The sequence below is a fragment of the Musa acuminata genome, chromosome BXJ2-4, assembly GCF_036884655.1.
Source record: "Musa acuminata AAA Group cultivar baxijiao chromosome BXJ2-4, Cavendish_Baxijiao_AAA, whole genome shotgun sequence".
In the NCBI taxonomy this organism is placed as follows: domain Eukaryota; kingdom Viridiplantae; phylum Streptophyta; class Magnoliopsida; order Zingiberales; family Musaceae; genus Musa; species Musa acuminata.
The window spans coordinates 2,987,781-3,002,155 of NC_088341.1; the positions used below are offsets into that span (position 1 = coordinate 2,987,781).

Genomic DNA, 14,375 nt, shown 5'->3' on the forward strand with positions numbered 1-14,375 from the left:
ACTCGGAAACGTCGCTCGGCTCCCCCTCTTCTTCTTCTCCGAACCCCAATCCTAGAGTTTGTCCGGCGACAAAGGAGAGAATTTTTGGTATAAAGATCAGCTTTTCTCTGTGACACGATGCGGGCCGCTTGCTCTCGGACTATTGATATGGCGATCCCCTTTCCACATCTCCTCCACCACGACCGGTCCCAACCAGCGGCGTCCCCGCCTAGCTGCGCCGCCCGGTCCCAGGACGAGTTGAAGCGCGTCGCCGCCCACCGGGCCGTGGAGTTCGTGCAGTCAGGCATGGTCCTCGGCCTTGGCACGGGCTCCACTGCCGCCCACGCCCTCGACCGCATCGGCGACCTTCTACGCTGCGGTGCCCTCCGGGACATCGTTGGCATCCCGACCTCCGAGTGGGCAGCCGCCCGCGCCGCGGCCGCCGGCATCCCCCTCTCCGACCTCAACGCCCACCCCGTGGTGGACCTCTCCATCGACGGGGCCGACGAGGTAGACCCGGCCCTCAACCTCGTGAAGGGCCGCGGCGGGTCCCTGCTCCGTGAGAAGATGGTGGAAGGCGCCAGCCGCCGCTTTGTCGTCATCGTCGATGAGTCCAAGCTGGTGCCCCGCCTGGGGGCGAGCGGCCTCGCCGTCCCTGTGGAGGTTATTCCTTTTGGCTGGACCCTCACCCTCCGTCGTCTCCGGAGCCTCTTCGAGGGCATGCCCGGCTTCAATCTCAAGCTCAGAACCGCCGCCACCGACGCCAAAGCCAACAGCTTCGATGAGAACGTGTTCGAACCGGAGCCATTTGTGACGGACAACAAGAATTACATTGTGGATTTGTTCTTCGAGGATGGGATCCATGGTGATCTCAATCTGATCAGTGACGAGATTCTAAGGATCACCGGGGTGGTGGAGCACGGGATGTTCCTCGGATTGGCATCATCAGTGATCGTGGCGAGGAAGGATGGTGGGGTGGCGATGATGGAGAAGAAATTAAATGGTATATAAGTGCAATATCTTACTTCTAGTTAGGCTAATTAAATTATGTTGTTCCCTTTGGTATCAAGGGAAGAAATCAAGATTACTTTGTGGCAATTAAATTGTTGTAGGCTGAAGAGTCATCAAACAAGTGGAGAATGTCTCCATGAAACATTGGCTGTTAAGAGCCAAAATTGATAAGATTTTAGTGTGACCCAAATGTCCCATGAATTAATTAATTGTTCGGTTCCATTTATACATTTGGGGACTAACTATTAAGTTCGCTCATGTGAAAGATTTCTAGCTGAAATCAAGCCTTACTTAATTTCCCATTGTGAGCCCTTTTCGAGTATGATGGATGATGTCGAGTAAGCTCTTGTTATGCACCGAAACTTCTGATGACGCATTTGGTTCCCAAGACATTCTAAAACCAACCTTCCTGCAATGGTACCTTAAACACATGCTATCATCCTAGCCAAGGACTAGGTAGAAAGTAGGCAATCTTTCTCCTAATTGGGTTGGAACGATGCCTAAAGCTGACAGCATTATTTGACTCACCAGGTAGGATCTCCAATCTGCTAGTTTGAACAAGGTTCCAAGCCGAGGAGGGTTCTCAAGCTTAACTAATACTAAGACATCAGCAAACTGGTTCACATCAAAATCTAATCAATTGATCGAGGCACGGTAGCAAGTTTGAGTTAATATTGCACACAAAGCGTACGCTGGGAGAAAGAGACAGATACCCTGGACGATCCAAAATACAAGGATGGTCAGTAGAAACCATGCCTGACGTCTCTGTTCAACTGCATGATTTGGCACCAATCAATTTGATTCCAAACAGTAGGAAACGTGGATTTGCAAAGTCGGCACTGCCCCTTCTAATATTTTCCAAAGTCGGCACTGTAATGGGCACTTGACTCCAGTTTCTTTGCTTCATTCAGTTTTCTAACAGCCTGAAACACAGAAAGAGTGAAAAGGTTAGACAACTAACTGTAAAAGCCATTCAGTTTAGCTGAATGGTCGTACTACATTAAACAAAAAGCACATAAACAATAGCAAGCGCAAGCGACGCATTGCATGATATGAGAAGAGTTTGTACTTTGTACCGAACAAGAAATAACTTGTGCAAATAAATATTCTGCAGAAATAATATCTGGTCTTACCCACGGAAATTAAAAATTTAGCAATGATGCAGCAAAAATGGCTATTCAGTGAAACACTCCAGATTCCTGTGTAATTGTAGGATAGTGATCCTTATGTGCTAATTGTTCTACACTTCTTGGTGCATCGATGAACTTCAACGTATGGTCAATTTGTGTACAAAAGCAAACAAAAACAAATTATGTTGTTTGTTGCACAATGCGACTCCAAAATACAAAGGCTAGAATGTTTTTTTTAATCTCTCTTCCAATTCATGTATCTAATAAAACTATACAAAAAAGAACTAGTTCCTACATTGAGTTGTAAAAGATTCACCTGAAACAAAGTTGACACAAAAGATAGATACCGTGAAGCAAGTATTAGTATCCCTACCCGGCCTACCAAGTAAGAATAAGAAAAAGAATCTTTACCTTCATGAAGTCCTCGTGAATGACATAGTCACGTTCTGCACGAATAGCCGCCATTCCAGCTTCAGTGCAGACATTCCGCAGATCAGCACCATTGAAACCCTGAAATCAGAAAGCGATGTCCAAATCATAAAGCAAATGATATGAGGACCATAATCCATGAAACTTCTCAAAAGATAAAATAGATACTCACTTCTGCAAGTTTTACAACTGCTTCATAGTCTATCTCACCGTGTTTGGCTATACCAGCAGCATGAATTTTCAGAACCTCCATCCTTGCTTGTTCATTTGGTAATGGTATCTCTATCTTCCTGTCTAACCGGCCAGGACGAAGAAGTGCTGGATCCAGAACGTCAGGACGATTTGTCGCCATGATCATTTTAACCTAGTAGACATTGAGGAAAAAACACAAGACCTAATGGTAAATATTATGTATAGTGAATGAGATGACGTGACTGAATAATAGATCCAGTTGTACGGTTCTAAATTTATGAAAGGAAGTGAGCATATAATTGGTAATGAAACAGTGGTATTTAACAACAATAATAACCTATGGATACGCAAGCGCATTCAATGGACACTTGACTGCTGATAGAAAAAAACCTGTTTCGGATAACACAAATAGCAGAGCCTTTTGCATCAAACTTATGCATATGCATCCCCAGTATCTATTGGCTTGTTCAGTAGAACTGTTCGATCATTTACAGGCTGATGAAAATAAATTCAGGGAGAAATGATCTCCCAAAATTTACAAAGAAAAAATTGTCACCAAAACTATAATAAATAGATTACAATCATGAAATTACCAACAAGACAGCCTTGGTGACTTACAATGCACCATATAATATGGGAGAAGAGTTTCTTTTCATGAAAATCTCAGAGTCACACAAAATTCTGTTTAAAGATATGTCTAGAACTCCCCAAGCACAATTAATGGTTAATGGATCTCCCAACATCTATAACCAAAATATAACTCAAAGATGAATACAACTTATAATGCTATTGCTGATCTTAGAAATACACTTGGTAATGATACAAACAAAAAAAATACTAATAATACATTCCGAACTAAACGTGTCAATCTCCAAGGAATGCAAAATAACATTCAACCTGAGGTACTTTTAATTGTGTCATAATCTCCTTGCTGTCCTTATAAATAACAACAGTTGGGTACAGAACATTTTGAAGAAGTTGTAGAGGAAGGTACCTTTCCAAGCTGATCAAATCCATCCAGCTGATTCAGAAGTTCCATTAATGTCCGTTGTATTTCACGATCTGCGCTGGTTCCCTCACTAAAACGACGCCCACCTATGGCATCAATCTCATCCATGAAAATGATGCATGGCTTCATAATATGAGAGGAAAAATAGCATAAGTAAAATAGCATAAGTGCTAAAGTGCCATTATAACATAAAACTTAATATATCATAGTAGAATTTATCACATGCAACATAAAAGTAAAAAAGAAGATACAGGAGAGGAAGTACAAAATTCATCATAGGATGCACAAAATCTATTGTTTTAATTGAAAAGGCCAAAAACCAAAAGACAAAAGAACAATACTTGGTGGTCACGAGCATAATTAAACATTTCCCTGATCAAACGAGCACTTTCACCAATATATTTGTCAATAATAGCACTTGATACAACCTGCAAAAAGAATTGTTTGTAAATCTATAAATCCCCAAGATACCATTTATTTTTAATCTTTATAAAGAATGAAGCTGTACCTTCAAAAAGTTGGCATCGATATTACTGGCAATTGCCCTAGCCAACAAAGTTTTCCCAGTTCCAGGAGGTCCATAAAGAAGAACACCCTGAAATGTTTTTAGATGCTTTAAAGCTAACATAGACTATGTGAAATGTGTAGTATGATTCTTCACCAATTTAACAAGTTGTTTAAATAGCATATTTATGTAAGTTCATTTCATACATCCAGAAACAAGTATATCACATTTAGAGGCCAAAATTCCAAAAAGTGCCATCAACAAGCCTAACAATTACCTTTGGAGGTTTAATCCCAACTCTGAGAAAAAGCTCTGGATTCATGAGAGGGAGCTCAATGGATTCCCTTAGTTCCCTAATCTGATCAGACAATCCACCTACAGCAGAATAGCTGACATTGCCAGGATCTTCATGAAGCATGTTATACACAACTGGATCAACCTGGGAAGAAAAGTAACAACAAATGGATACTTTTGTTTTGAGAATAAACAAAAACGGAAGTCTAAGTTGACAACAATCTCCAGGTGTTCATTTGTTTACTATTGAAAATCCTAGAGCTCATTATTGCACTTGAGTACCTCACGTGGAAGAATGCGCATGATGGTAAGGGTAGTCATGTCAAGAACAACACGCGTTCCAGCTATCAAATTCTCTTTGTCCACCTTACTTCGGCAACCGACAACATATCTCGGGCCACTACTAGCTTTCACTATAACTGATAAAAAAAAGGGAAAACAATGATTCAAAGTTAAAACAACTGTGCAAGAAATCAACACATAAAGATCGTCACAAACAAAGGACAATCGCACTATATGACAAACATTTTCAAATATAACAGAATCATATGTTTGCATTGGTTGGAACACAAAATCCGACAAAAATGTATAATCTGATAAACAGTTTTAAGAATGCTTAGACCTGTAACAGTGAATGAATTTATAAATCATAAGATCCAAAAGAATAGACTTCTTTGGGAACAACACAATTTTTATCCTTCAGAATGCTTATATACCGAACTAATTAAGATTCTTTATTGAAGTGGGCATCCTGCACCAGATGCACAAGATCCAAACTAATTAACATTAATAGTGGGCATCTGATACCAGATACACTATATCCAGCATGGCAATCACATGACATTGATTGATTATGTGTATAGTGATGGAATTCACAAACAGTCAACTTAGGCTTCACAATGTTCATTTCAAACATCAAGGGAGAACAATGAGGTATCAAGGAAAGGACTTGTAAGTAGTATGCATGTTTTATTTTAAGAGAACTGACCCCCAAAGACTACATTTTCCATGCCCAACCTAGCATGATCAATAAACAATTGCCAGGATTTCTTTTTGAATGATGATTTAAGAGAAAATACCTCATTTCATCAAAATATTATTATAAAATTTCAAACAAAAAGTCTAATTAAAGCTTCAAAGATAGTAAATATTATTTTGTTTTACACTTAAAAGTTCAACTACATAATCAATTTTTTAATGATATTTCATATACTTAATTATCAAGTAATTTAATATAAAACATGGAAAGATTTTAACAGATCACAATCACAGTTGATCAATACAAAATAAAATAATCAAATTGGATCTGATGATCAAAGGTATTTGTTTTACCCAAAATATATACACCTATTTGTCAAAATCTGATAGCATCCTTACAGATACTTTACAGCAATATCATTCCAAATTTTATTTAAAGATCCTAACCACTAAATCATAAGATCCTCGAAGCATAAGCTCTAGGAACTTTACCTGAACTAAGCAATTGGGTCATGAAAGATAAGTCCCTTGTGAACATGCATCAGCCTAGAAAATGTTTATAATGCATTACTAAAATCAACTCGAACCTACAATGTACTAGAGATTAAAATAAAGGTTATAGAAGTCAAAAACCAATATGAACTTACAGCGCTCGTTATCAAGTGGCCGAAGGACCTCCCCAATAATCTGACCCACACTCTGAAGGGACTTCAAATCATCCTCCGTCTTCGTGAACTCTTTTCTGGCAGCCTTCAACTTATCCTTCACTGCACGTCCAACAAATCCGGAAAACGCCATCAATCACCGGAAAAATGATCAGAGAATTTCATGGAATCACGAACCCTAACAAGAACGGTATCACGGGACCAACCTGCGCGAATGCGGGACTCGATCTCCTTGCAGTTGAGCAGCTGCTTGCGGTACTCGCTCAAGGCGTTCCGCCGCCGGACAGCATCTTCCGCCTCGCTCATTTTCGATTCCCCCTACTCCTCCTGTTGTCGGTCCTCTGCTTCGTGCCCCTCGGATCGCCGCGATAGGCTCGCGATCCGTACCCCACAAATGGTTTCTAGTCTATGGGCACAGGATGGAGGAGAAGCAGGAAGAAGAGGGACGGCGTCGCGAACCTAAGGCGATCGTCCGTTAGACTTTCCTCGCTTGCTTTCACTGCAAGAAAACCGATTAAATATACGAAAGAGAAGGGGAGGAAGGTGCAACTCGTCGGACTCGACCCGAGTTTCCACGCGTCCAAAGAGGACGAGTTCGACTCGAAGGGCCGAGAAGGTGCAACTCGTCGGACTCGAGCCGAGTTTCGACTCGGTGAGCACGACCCGCGTTACGATTTGTCAACACAGACTCTGATTTTTCGGTGGGACCCGTTAGCACGACGTACCGAACCACCCAGGAAAACTTGAGAGGACGACGTCAGCACCCGCGGGCACTGGGAGTGGGGCATGCATGCGGGTCCCACAAACCAGGGTGCCATATCGCCCGTGGAACTTTCACAAGGTGAATAATTCCCAAATCGATGAAAATTAACACCGAGAAGAGATCACATCAAAGAACTTAGCGAGTGAGATTCGATCAGGACCGTCTCTCACGCAACACCAGGTGGATCAGCTCGGTCAAAGCAGGACAAGCTCACCTTCTAAGAATCTGTCATCCTCATCCGAGTTAGATGTTTCGTAGGCTATTCAGAGGCTTTAAGGGAGTCTCAATGCATGTTTGAAGATAGATTATTCTCCTGGGAGTGGTAGGTACAGTGGAGGCAAATCTTGGAAGGACAAACATCATCTTCTGAGGCTTGTTTGTTGTCATTCATGTCTCCTTTCTTTGACCGCTCATTTCCCACATCTGACATGAACAGCGTTGCCGACGCACATCAACAACAGCCAACAAGAACGGTGACTCAAACGGAGGAAACAAGTTTGCCGTCTTGTCTCTCTTTCTCTCTCTTTGGAGTGTCTGGATTCTCCGGGAAGCATGTTTAGGACGAGAACGAAGTCTTTCCCAATTCTCTTCTTTTTCGTCGACCTCTCAAAAATGAAGTTTGACACCGATTGCCGTGTTCACATCTTTATAAGTCTAAGGTTGTCTTAATTAATGTTCATGATAGGATAAAAATTACTGTGATTAGGATTCAAATTCATGGAAACAAAATTATTGTGCTTTTTTGCGAAAAATATCCTTTATTTTTAAAATCCTTAAATAATACTTTTTTTACTATATGAAATACTTCTAGTCATTTTTCTTTCTCTTCCTTTATCTTTTTTTTAATTATGAACTGAATCGATGAATCGATCCGATTATAATATCGATCTTATTATAATATTTTCACATTACGTTATAGTTTTTTCAATAATACTAGTAAAATGCTATGTTATATTATTTATATATTATGTTATAGTATTTTTCTAGTATTGTTGAAAATATTATAACATAGTCTAAAAGCATTATAAACATAATATTTTATTAAAAATACTATTTTTAAAATTCTCAAATAATATTTTTTTGACCATCTAAAAAATTTCTAGTCATTTTTTCTCTCTCCCTTTACTTGTTTTATTATTACGGACCGATCCGATAAGTCAATCCAATTATAATATTTTTACATTACATTATAGTTTTTCCATAATACTAATAAAATGCTATATTATATTATTTTTATATTATGTTATAGTGTTTTTCTAGTATTGTTGAAAATATTATAACATTATAAACATAATATTTTATTAAAAAAATACTGTGTAACAGTAATTTTATACTATGTTTAATATATTACTGAAAATACTGTAACACAGTGTACAAATATTGAAACTAGCATATAGTTCACCTTATGGACATGTCTATAGAAAAAGAGAGAAAAAAAACAATGTTCTATGTATTAAGCAAAAAAAAAAAAAGATGATTATGTTTGATAATTCTACAAATGGTTAAATTCAAAAAGAGAAGTTTTTTCTAAAAATTCACCATAAAGTCTATACACATTAATAAATAAAATAATATTACCTTAGGATGCTGACAAAATGTACTTGTGAAATCATATAGAAAAGTAAACCTCTTCTACATTTTATTACCATTTGGCAACCTGTAATGATCTTATGAGATTTAGTTTACTGTAAGCCTTTTCTTCTTTTTTTTTTTTGGGTATTTTCGGTAAGGTGCTATCCGATAAGGGTAATAAATGCGATAAGACTCGCGTGATATCAGCTGCCCCAGATGACGCCTCACGCCTCTATTGACCTGACAAAACACATGGTCAATGCGGACCGAAACGCCTGCCAAGGCACATTAACGCCCTGTTCAGGGTCGATCCCTCACGCCATGCCAACGGTAACGTCAAACGCTACCAGAAGTACGGTCCTGCTCCCTGCGGGCCAGCACATCAGGCAACGATAATTCTCACTATAAAAACTCTCGCGCTCCGGAGGGAGAGGGGGGGTAGACAAGAAGACCCAACTTAGCTAAAGAAACCCCTGTGACTATCCACTAATTTGATCGTCGGAGGGGTCAGGTCGAGCTCCCCGACCCGACCTTTGTGCAGGTGCGGAGGCGAAGGTCGTCCACTAAACGCATAGGCGAGGAGTCCTTCTCCCGAAGGGAATAGCGATGTCGTCTCGATCGAAACACCACAACCGGCCACCTCAACGGTCTCGAGGAACGTCCCAAGGGGATCCCCCACCATCCGGATCCGAACCAGGGCGCGTTGGCCCTGAGACAACGGCTTGAAGTTGTTTACACCAACACTCTCCTCTTTTTATATTTTTCTAACACTCTCTCTTCTTTATATAATTCTGAACATAATCTTCCTTGTTGTCGATTGTCGTTGCTTTCATCATCACTAACCTTCATTTTTCTACCAATTCCCTTCTTGCTTACCTCCTCTCTCCTAATACTCCTTTCTCTGTCTATCTTTTTTTCTGTTCTCTCTTCCTTTCTTTTTAAAGACTATGACGGGATGGAGACAACAGAGGTGACAACGGGGAAAGATATAATCGAAAACAACCCAAAAAGAATTTTTATTTTCAGAAAATCACTCAATCTTTATTGTGACTCCAATTATTTATTATACTCTCCTCATTGGATTTGAAATTACTTAATTTTAAATATCTGTTGTCACTTTCATCATTAATTTGAATCCTTGGTGTTGAATTTTACATTTGGGAAGATAATTATCAACAATATTATTTCAAAAGCAAATATATGTGTAATATTTTTAAAAGATATTAATGCCGCTATGCCAATAATCAACGGATCGACATACTTTATAGTGACATATATACATAAGATATATATATATATATATATATATATATATATATATATATAACTTAAATTTGAAGAGATAAATAAAAAATATTACCTATTTTTTGTTTTTTTATTTGTCTCCAAGTCAAAATGTGAGTCTACTTACTATTTGGGCCCGCGGAAATCGGAGACGGCAGTTTTCACTGTGTATGACAGCCAAGCAGTCGACATACAAAGCGGCGGTCACGCACGCACACACGCACGCACGCGCCGAGAGATGGAGGAGGAAACGCTGTTAACGAGGGAGAGCGGAGAAGGAGAGACGGGCGAGGTGAGCAGACTCGTGTGGGGCTACGCAGGAAGTGAACTCTTGGAGGAGGCGCGGCGGCTGGGCTGCCTCGCCGCCCCCATGGTGGCCGTGACTCTGTCGCAGTTCCTGGTGCCGGTGATCTCCAGCATGATGGTGGGCCACCTGGGCGAGGTTGAACTCGCCGGAGCCGCCATCGCCACTTCCCTCGCAAGCGTCACCGGCTTCAGCCTCCTCGTAAGTCCACTTCCTCCCCTCCCCCACCCACCTCTAGTTTTCCCTTCTGCCTGAAGTATATACGGTAAGTCCACCTCCCGGTAAAGCGGAGTGATGGGAAGACCGAACCCCTCTGTGGTCTTCAAAGTGCCGAGGGTTTGCTTCAGATTAGTCTCACGACCGGTGGAAACAAGTTATCTGCGATCTTATGGTAAATGCTTGATAAGGTGCATGAAGATCTCGATACAATTTTGGACGAACCGATTCCACTTTCTACAGGATGGCTGTATGCATGTTTCGTCTGTTTTCTTAATTGGCTTGCATGATGGAGTATGAGCAAAATGTGTCCTTCCGGTTGGACAACTAAAATGGTACACTCACTAATGTTTATTTAACGAAGGAGATTACGTTGCTACCAATGCCTACGGGTCAGTGGACGGGAAGTAATGTCATGGTTGGTTTTGTTGTAGCACAATTCTGTATTGTATTGCAGAAAATGCTTTCATGGGAAGAAGGAAGAAGGAAGAAGGATTCAATCTGGTTTCAGAATTTTATGCTTCTTGTGAGAGTGGAACTTGTGTAATGTCATCATGCAGCTATCAAATATTGTGTATCAAGGAAACATTTCAGGTTAGGAAGTACAAGAGTGGGTACCCAAGCATGGTTAGTAAACAAATTATGTGCAATTATTTGTTTACAATTGGGTCAAGGGTGATGAGAGTTAAAATGGTACACTCAGTAATTGGATGTTAACGAGGGATGGTTTGCTGCAGTGTTTGGATTGATGGATTGAAGAGGTTGGATTTGTTATAAATTTCTTGGATTGTATTGTTGAAAAAGTTTACAGGTGATAGGAGGACCTCATTCTTTTCCATTCAGTAAGAACATGCATCAAGAATTTGAAAGAGATTATAGTTTGGTGTTGGAATCTATGCCTCTTGTTGCCAAGTTTTTGTCCATGATAAGAGTTGTTCATGGACAAACAGAAATATATATATAAATTGTAAGTTTATAAAGTGATGTTCATATTCAACTCAGTGTGATTACTCGTTTCTAAATCATATAATGTGTCACAACCCTCAACTGGCAATTGCATCATTATCTAAAGTGGTAACCATCTGTCAGAATGAAGAACTTCCTTTCTGAGAGAGGGGTAGATTAGAGGAAATAAAGTTTGTGGCACGCAAGAAGTCGCCAAAATCATGAATGCTAAAATATATTTAATATTATTCTTCCTTAATGATTAAGAAGAAAATGCCATCTAGGGAGTGCACATAGGTTGGAACAGTTAGTTTTGCAGGATTTTTGGGTCATGATTGAACTTCTGTTAATTTTTTAGAAATTGAAAATAGTCAAATTGAACTGTAGCTAGAAACCTAAATGAATTTGTATGAAATTACTGACCTTGATTGGGTTTTTTTTTTTTTCCAGTTTGTATTGTATAAGGAACCTATATTGTAAAATATATAATAAATTCATGTGAAATATGTCACATTCATTAGGTTGATGTATATGATACTTACATTGTATATTATGTCATATGTGATTGCAGAAAAATATATATCATGTATGAGAATGAAAATTTTTTGTGTATAATATATATAGACTATGTACAGTTTCACAAATATAACTTTTTTTTTTGCTTTTCTGTGACAAACAGAAATAATCATTAGTGAAAAATCAAACTGAAACATTCATTTAAGAATAAATTCAAACCAGACCAAACACATCAATTTGCTTTCGTTTCTTGGTTATTGCAACATTTCTACACTTGTAGTTCCAACCACTCAATGTGTTTTCTCTTGTTTTGCATTGTTTTGGCCACTCAATGTGTGTTCTCATGTTTTACATTGTTTCGGAAAAAAATGATAAAACAATTAACAAGGTTCTACCAAGTTTTTAAAGGAGGCAAATATGGCAGAAAATTTTGGTGTAGCAGATGACTAAAAGATTTTTGTTTAAGCCTAAAAGATAAGGTGTACATTTTGGGTATTTTCAACTTTGCATTATGTTAAATATTCACAGTATCGATATTATCTTATAGTCTGAATTATGTTTTGTTCAATTATTTGAATATGTTGATGTTGTGCTTATCACCTCAGTATAGGCTTTCTATTTCAATTTACCTACAGGTAGGAATGGCAAGTGCTCTGGAAACCTTATGCGGCCAAGCCTATGGAGCAGAACAGTACCAGATGTTAGGAGTCCAAACCTGGAGAGCCATACTCTCTCTTTTAGTGGTCTGCTTTCCAGTCTCTCTCATATGGGTCTCAATGGAAAAGCTTCTTCTCTTAATGGGTCAAGACCCCTTAATATCTCAAGTAGCTGGAAGATATGCTATGTGGATGATTCCTGGCCTGTTTGCCTATGCCTTTGCTCAACCTCTAATGAAGTTTCTTCAGTCTCAAAGCCTACTTCTTCCTATGCTCCTAAGCTCTCTGCTGACATTGTGCCTTCATGTCCCTCTATGCTGGATGCTTGTGTTCAAGTCAGGCTTACGTAATGTTGGAGCTGCACTCTCGATAAATATATCATACTGGTTGAATGTATTTATACTGGTGATGTACATAAGGTACTCGGCTTCCTGCAGAGCGACTCGCGCACCAATCTCAAAGGAGGCATTTCGAGGCATTAATGAGTTCTTACGTCTGGCACTACCATCAGCACTGATGATATGGTAATTAGTGCTGCTTGTTGCAATAGTATGTTTTCTTATTCCTTGTATCATCTTTGGTTAATGGTTTAACACTTTAACCAATGTTTATTGCAGTCTTGAGTGGTGGTCTTTTGAGATTCTTGTCTTGCTTTCGGGTCTCTTGCCAAATGCAAAGCTCGAAACTTCTGTCCTTTCCATTTGGTGAGGAGAATTCACAGCTCAGTTATTGATCTGGTACATAATCATTGTATTAATGTTGGCTTTTCATTTCCCAACAGCCTCAATAGCATCTCATTGCTTTACTGCATACCGTATGGGCTTAGTTGTGCTGCAAGGTATCTCTGAAACCCATACCAGAAAGATGCTTCTTCACAGTATCATATGTAGATCATGATGTGTTGATTGTCATATAGTACTCGAGTCTCGAATGAATTAGGAGCTTGGAATCCGAAAGAAGCTCAGTTAGCAGTACGTGTCTCAATGTTTCTTGCTGTTTCTGAGGCTGTGCTTGTGAGTGTGACTCTGCTAGCTGCACGCCACATCCTTGGTTATGCTTACAGCGAGGAGGAGGAGGTGGTAAATTATGTTACTGAAATGGTTCCTCTGTTTTGCTTCTCGGTAGTTTCTGACAATCTACAAGGGGTGCTCTCAGGTCATCTGTAACCCCCTCTTACTGTTCTTTCTATTTGAATCAAGCTCAATTGTGGCACTACACAAAGCATGAAAGTTATCGCAATATGTTTGAACCATGTCCTGCTTCAGGCATTGCTAGAGGATGTGGATGGCAGCACTTGGGTGCTTATGTCAACCTTGGAGCCTTTTATTTGGTTGGTATTCCGGCAGCTGTTGTTTTGGGTTTCCTATTGCATGGAGGAGGAAAAGGCCTTTGGATTGGTATACTGTGCGGATCGACAACACAGACTGTCCTCCTTGTGCTGATAACATGCTTCACAAACTGGCGACGTCAGGTATGTTCTTTGCTGTCGCTTATGAAATGGCTTCAACCTACATGTCTTGCAATTTTTTTGATCTTGATGATGAAGAGCAGTAGTAGAAACTTCAATCTCTAATCTGATCTTTCAGGCAATCATCGCGAGAGAGCGAATATTCTATGAAAGGTTACCCTTGCAGAATGGATTGCAGTGAGGCAGCTACCGAGTATTATTTCAACTTGTGAGGAAACAAATGACTGACTTAGCTACTCTGCACCTAACTTTGCCTCAGTCTACATATGATTGCTGTAATCAATTTGTGAGGAAGCAATACACCTTTGGTCTGTTTGTATGATAAATGCACAATGTTTGCTATTTAATCAAATAACTATTGCAACAGTAGAAGTTGAAGAGATCTTTATCAATAAAAGTTTTAGGTACCTTTCTCAAACTCTGTTTCAACATATGATACTCGTTCTACTTTTTGATTTA

The 14,375-nt window shown here is 39.6% G+C and overlaps 3 protein-coding genes across 3 annotated transcripts; 2 read left to right on the top strand and 1 right to left on the bottom strand.

Annotated features, from left to right (window-relative positions):
• On the top strand, window positions 1-1,290 carry LOC135609499 (probable ribose-5-phosphate isomerase 2). Its single transcript, XM_065102831.1, has one exon. The coding sequence runs from the start codon at window positions 118-120 to the stop codon at window positions 988-990; it is 873 nt and encodes a 290-aa protein (XP_064958903.1). The 5' UTR covers window positions 1-117; the 3' UTR covers window positions 991-1,290.
• Window positions 1,291-1,609: 319 nt separating this feature from the next.
• LOC135609497 (26S proteasome regulatory subunit S10B homolog B-like) lies at window positions 1,610-6,680 on the bottom strand. The gene is made up of 10 exons (XM_065102830.1): window positions 6,399-6,680; window positions 6,175-6,294; window positions 4,832-4,968; window positions 4,533-4,694; window positions 4,259-4,345; window positions 4,092-4,178; window positions 3,736-3,873; window positions 2,722-2,913; window positions 2,532-2,630; window positions 1,610-1,913 (listed from the first exon to the last, which is right to left on the bottom strand). The coding sequence occupies exons 1-10, from the start codon at window positions 6,496-6,498 to the stop codon at window positions 1,839-1,841; spliced, it is 1,197 nt and encodes a 398-aa protein (XP_064958902.1). The 5' UTR covers window positions 6,499-6,680; the 3' UTR covers window positions 1,610-1,838.
• Window positions 6,681-10,050: 3,370 nt separating this feature from the next.
• Window positions 10,051-14,159, top strand: LOC135609496 (protein DETOXIFICATION 12-like). The gene is made up of 7 exons (XM_065102829.1): window positions 10,051-10,316; window positions 12,428-12,972; window positions 13,066-13,152; window positions 13,230-13,286; window positions 13,365-13,603; window positions 13,714-13,919; window positions 14,035-14,159. Exons 1-7 carry the CDS (start codon window positions 10,182-10,184, stop codon window positions 14,095-14,097), a joined length of 1,332 nt encoding a protein of 443 aa, XP_064958901.1. The 5' UTR covers window positions 10,051-10,181; the 3' UTR covers window positions 14,098-14,159.
• Window positions 14,160-14,375: the final 216 nt, after the last annotated feature.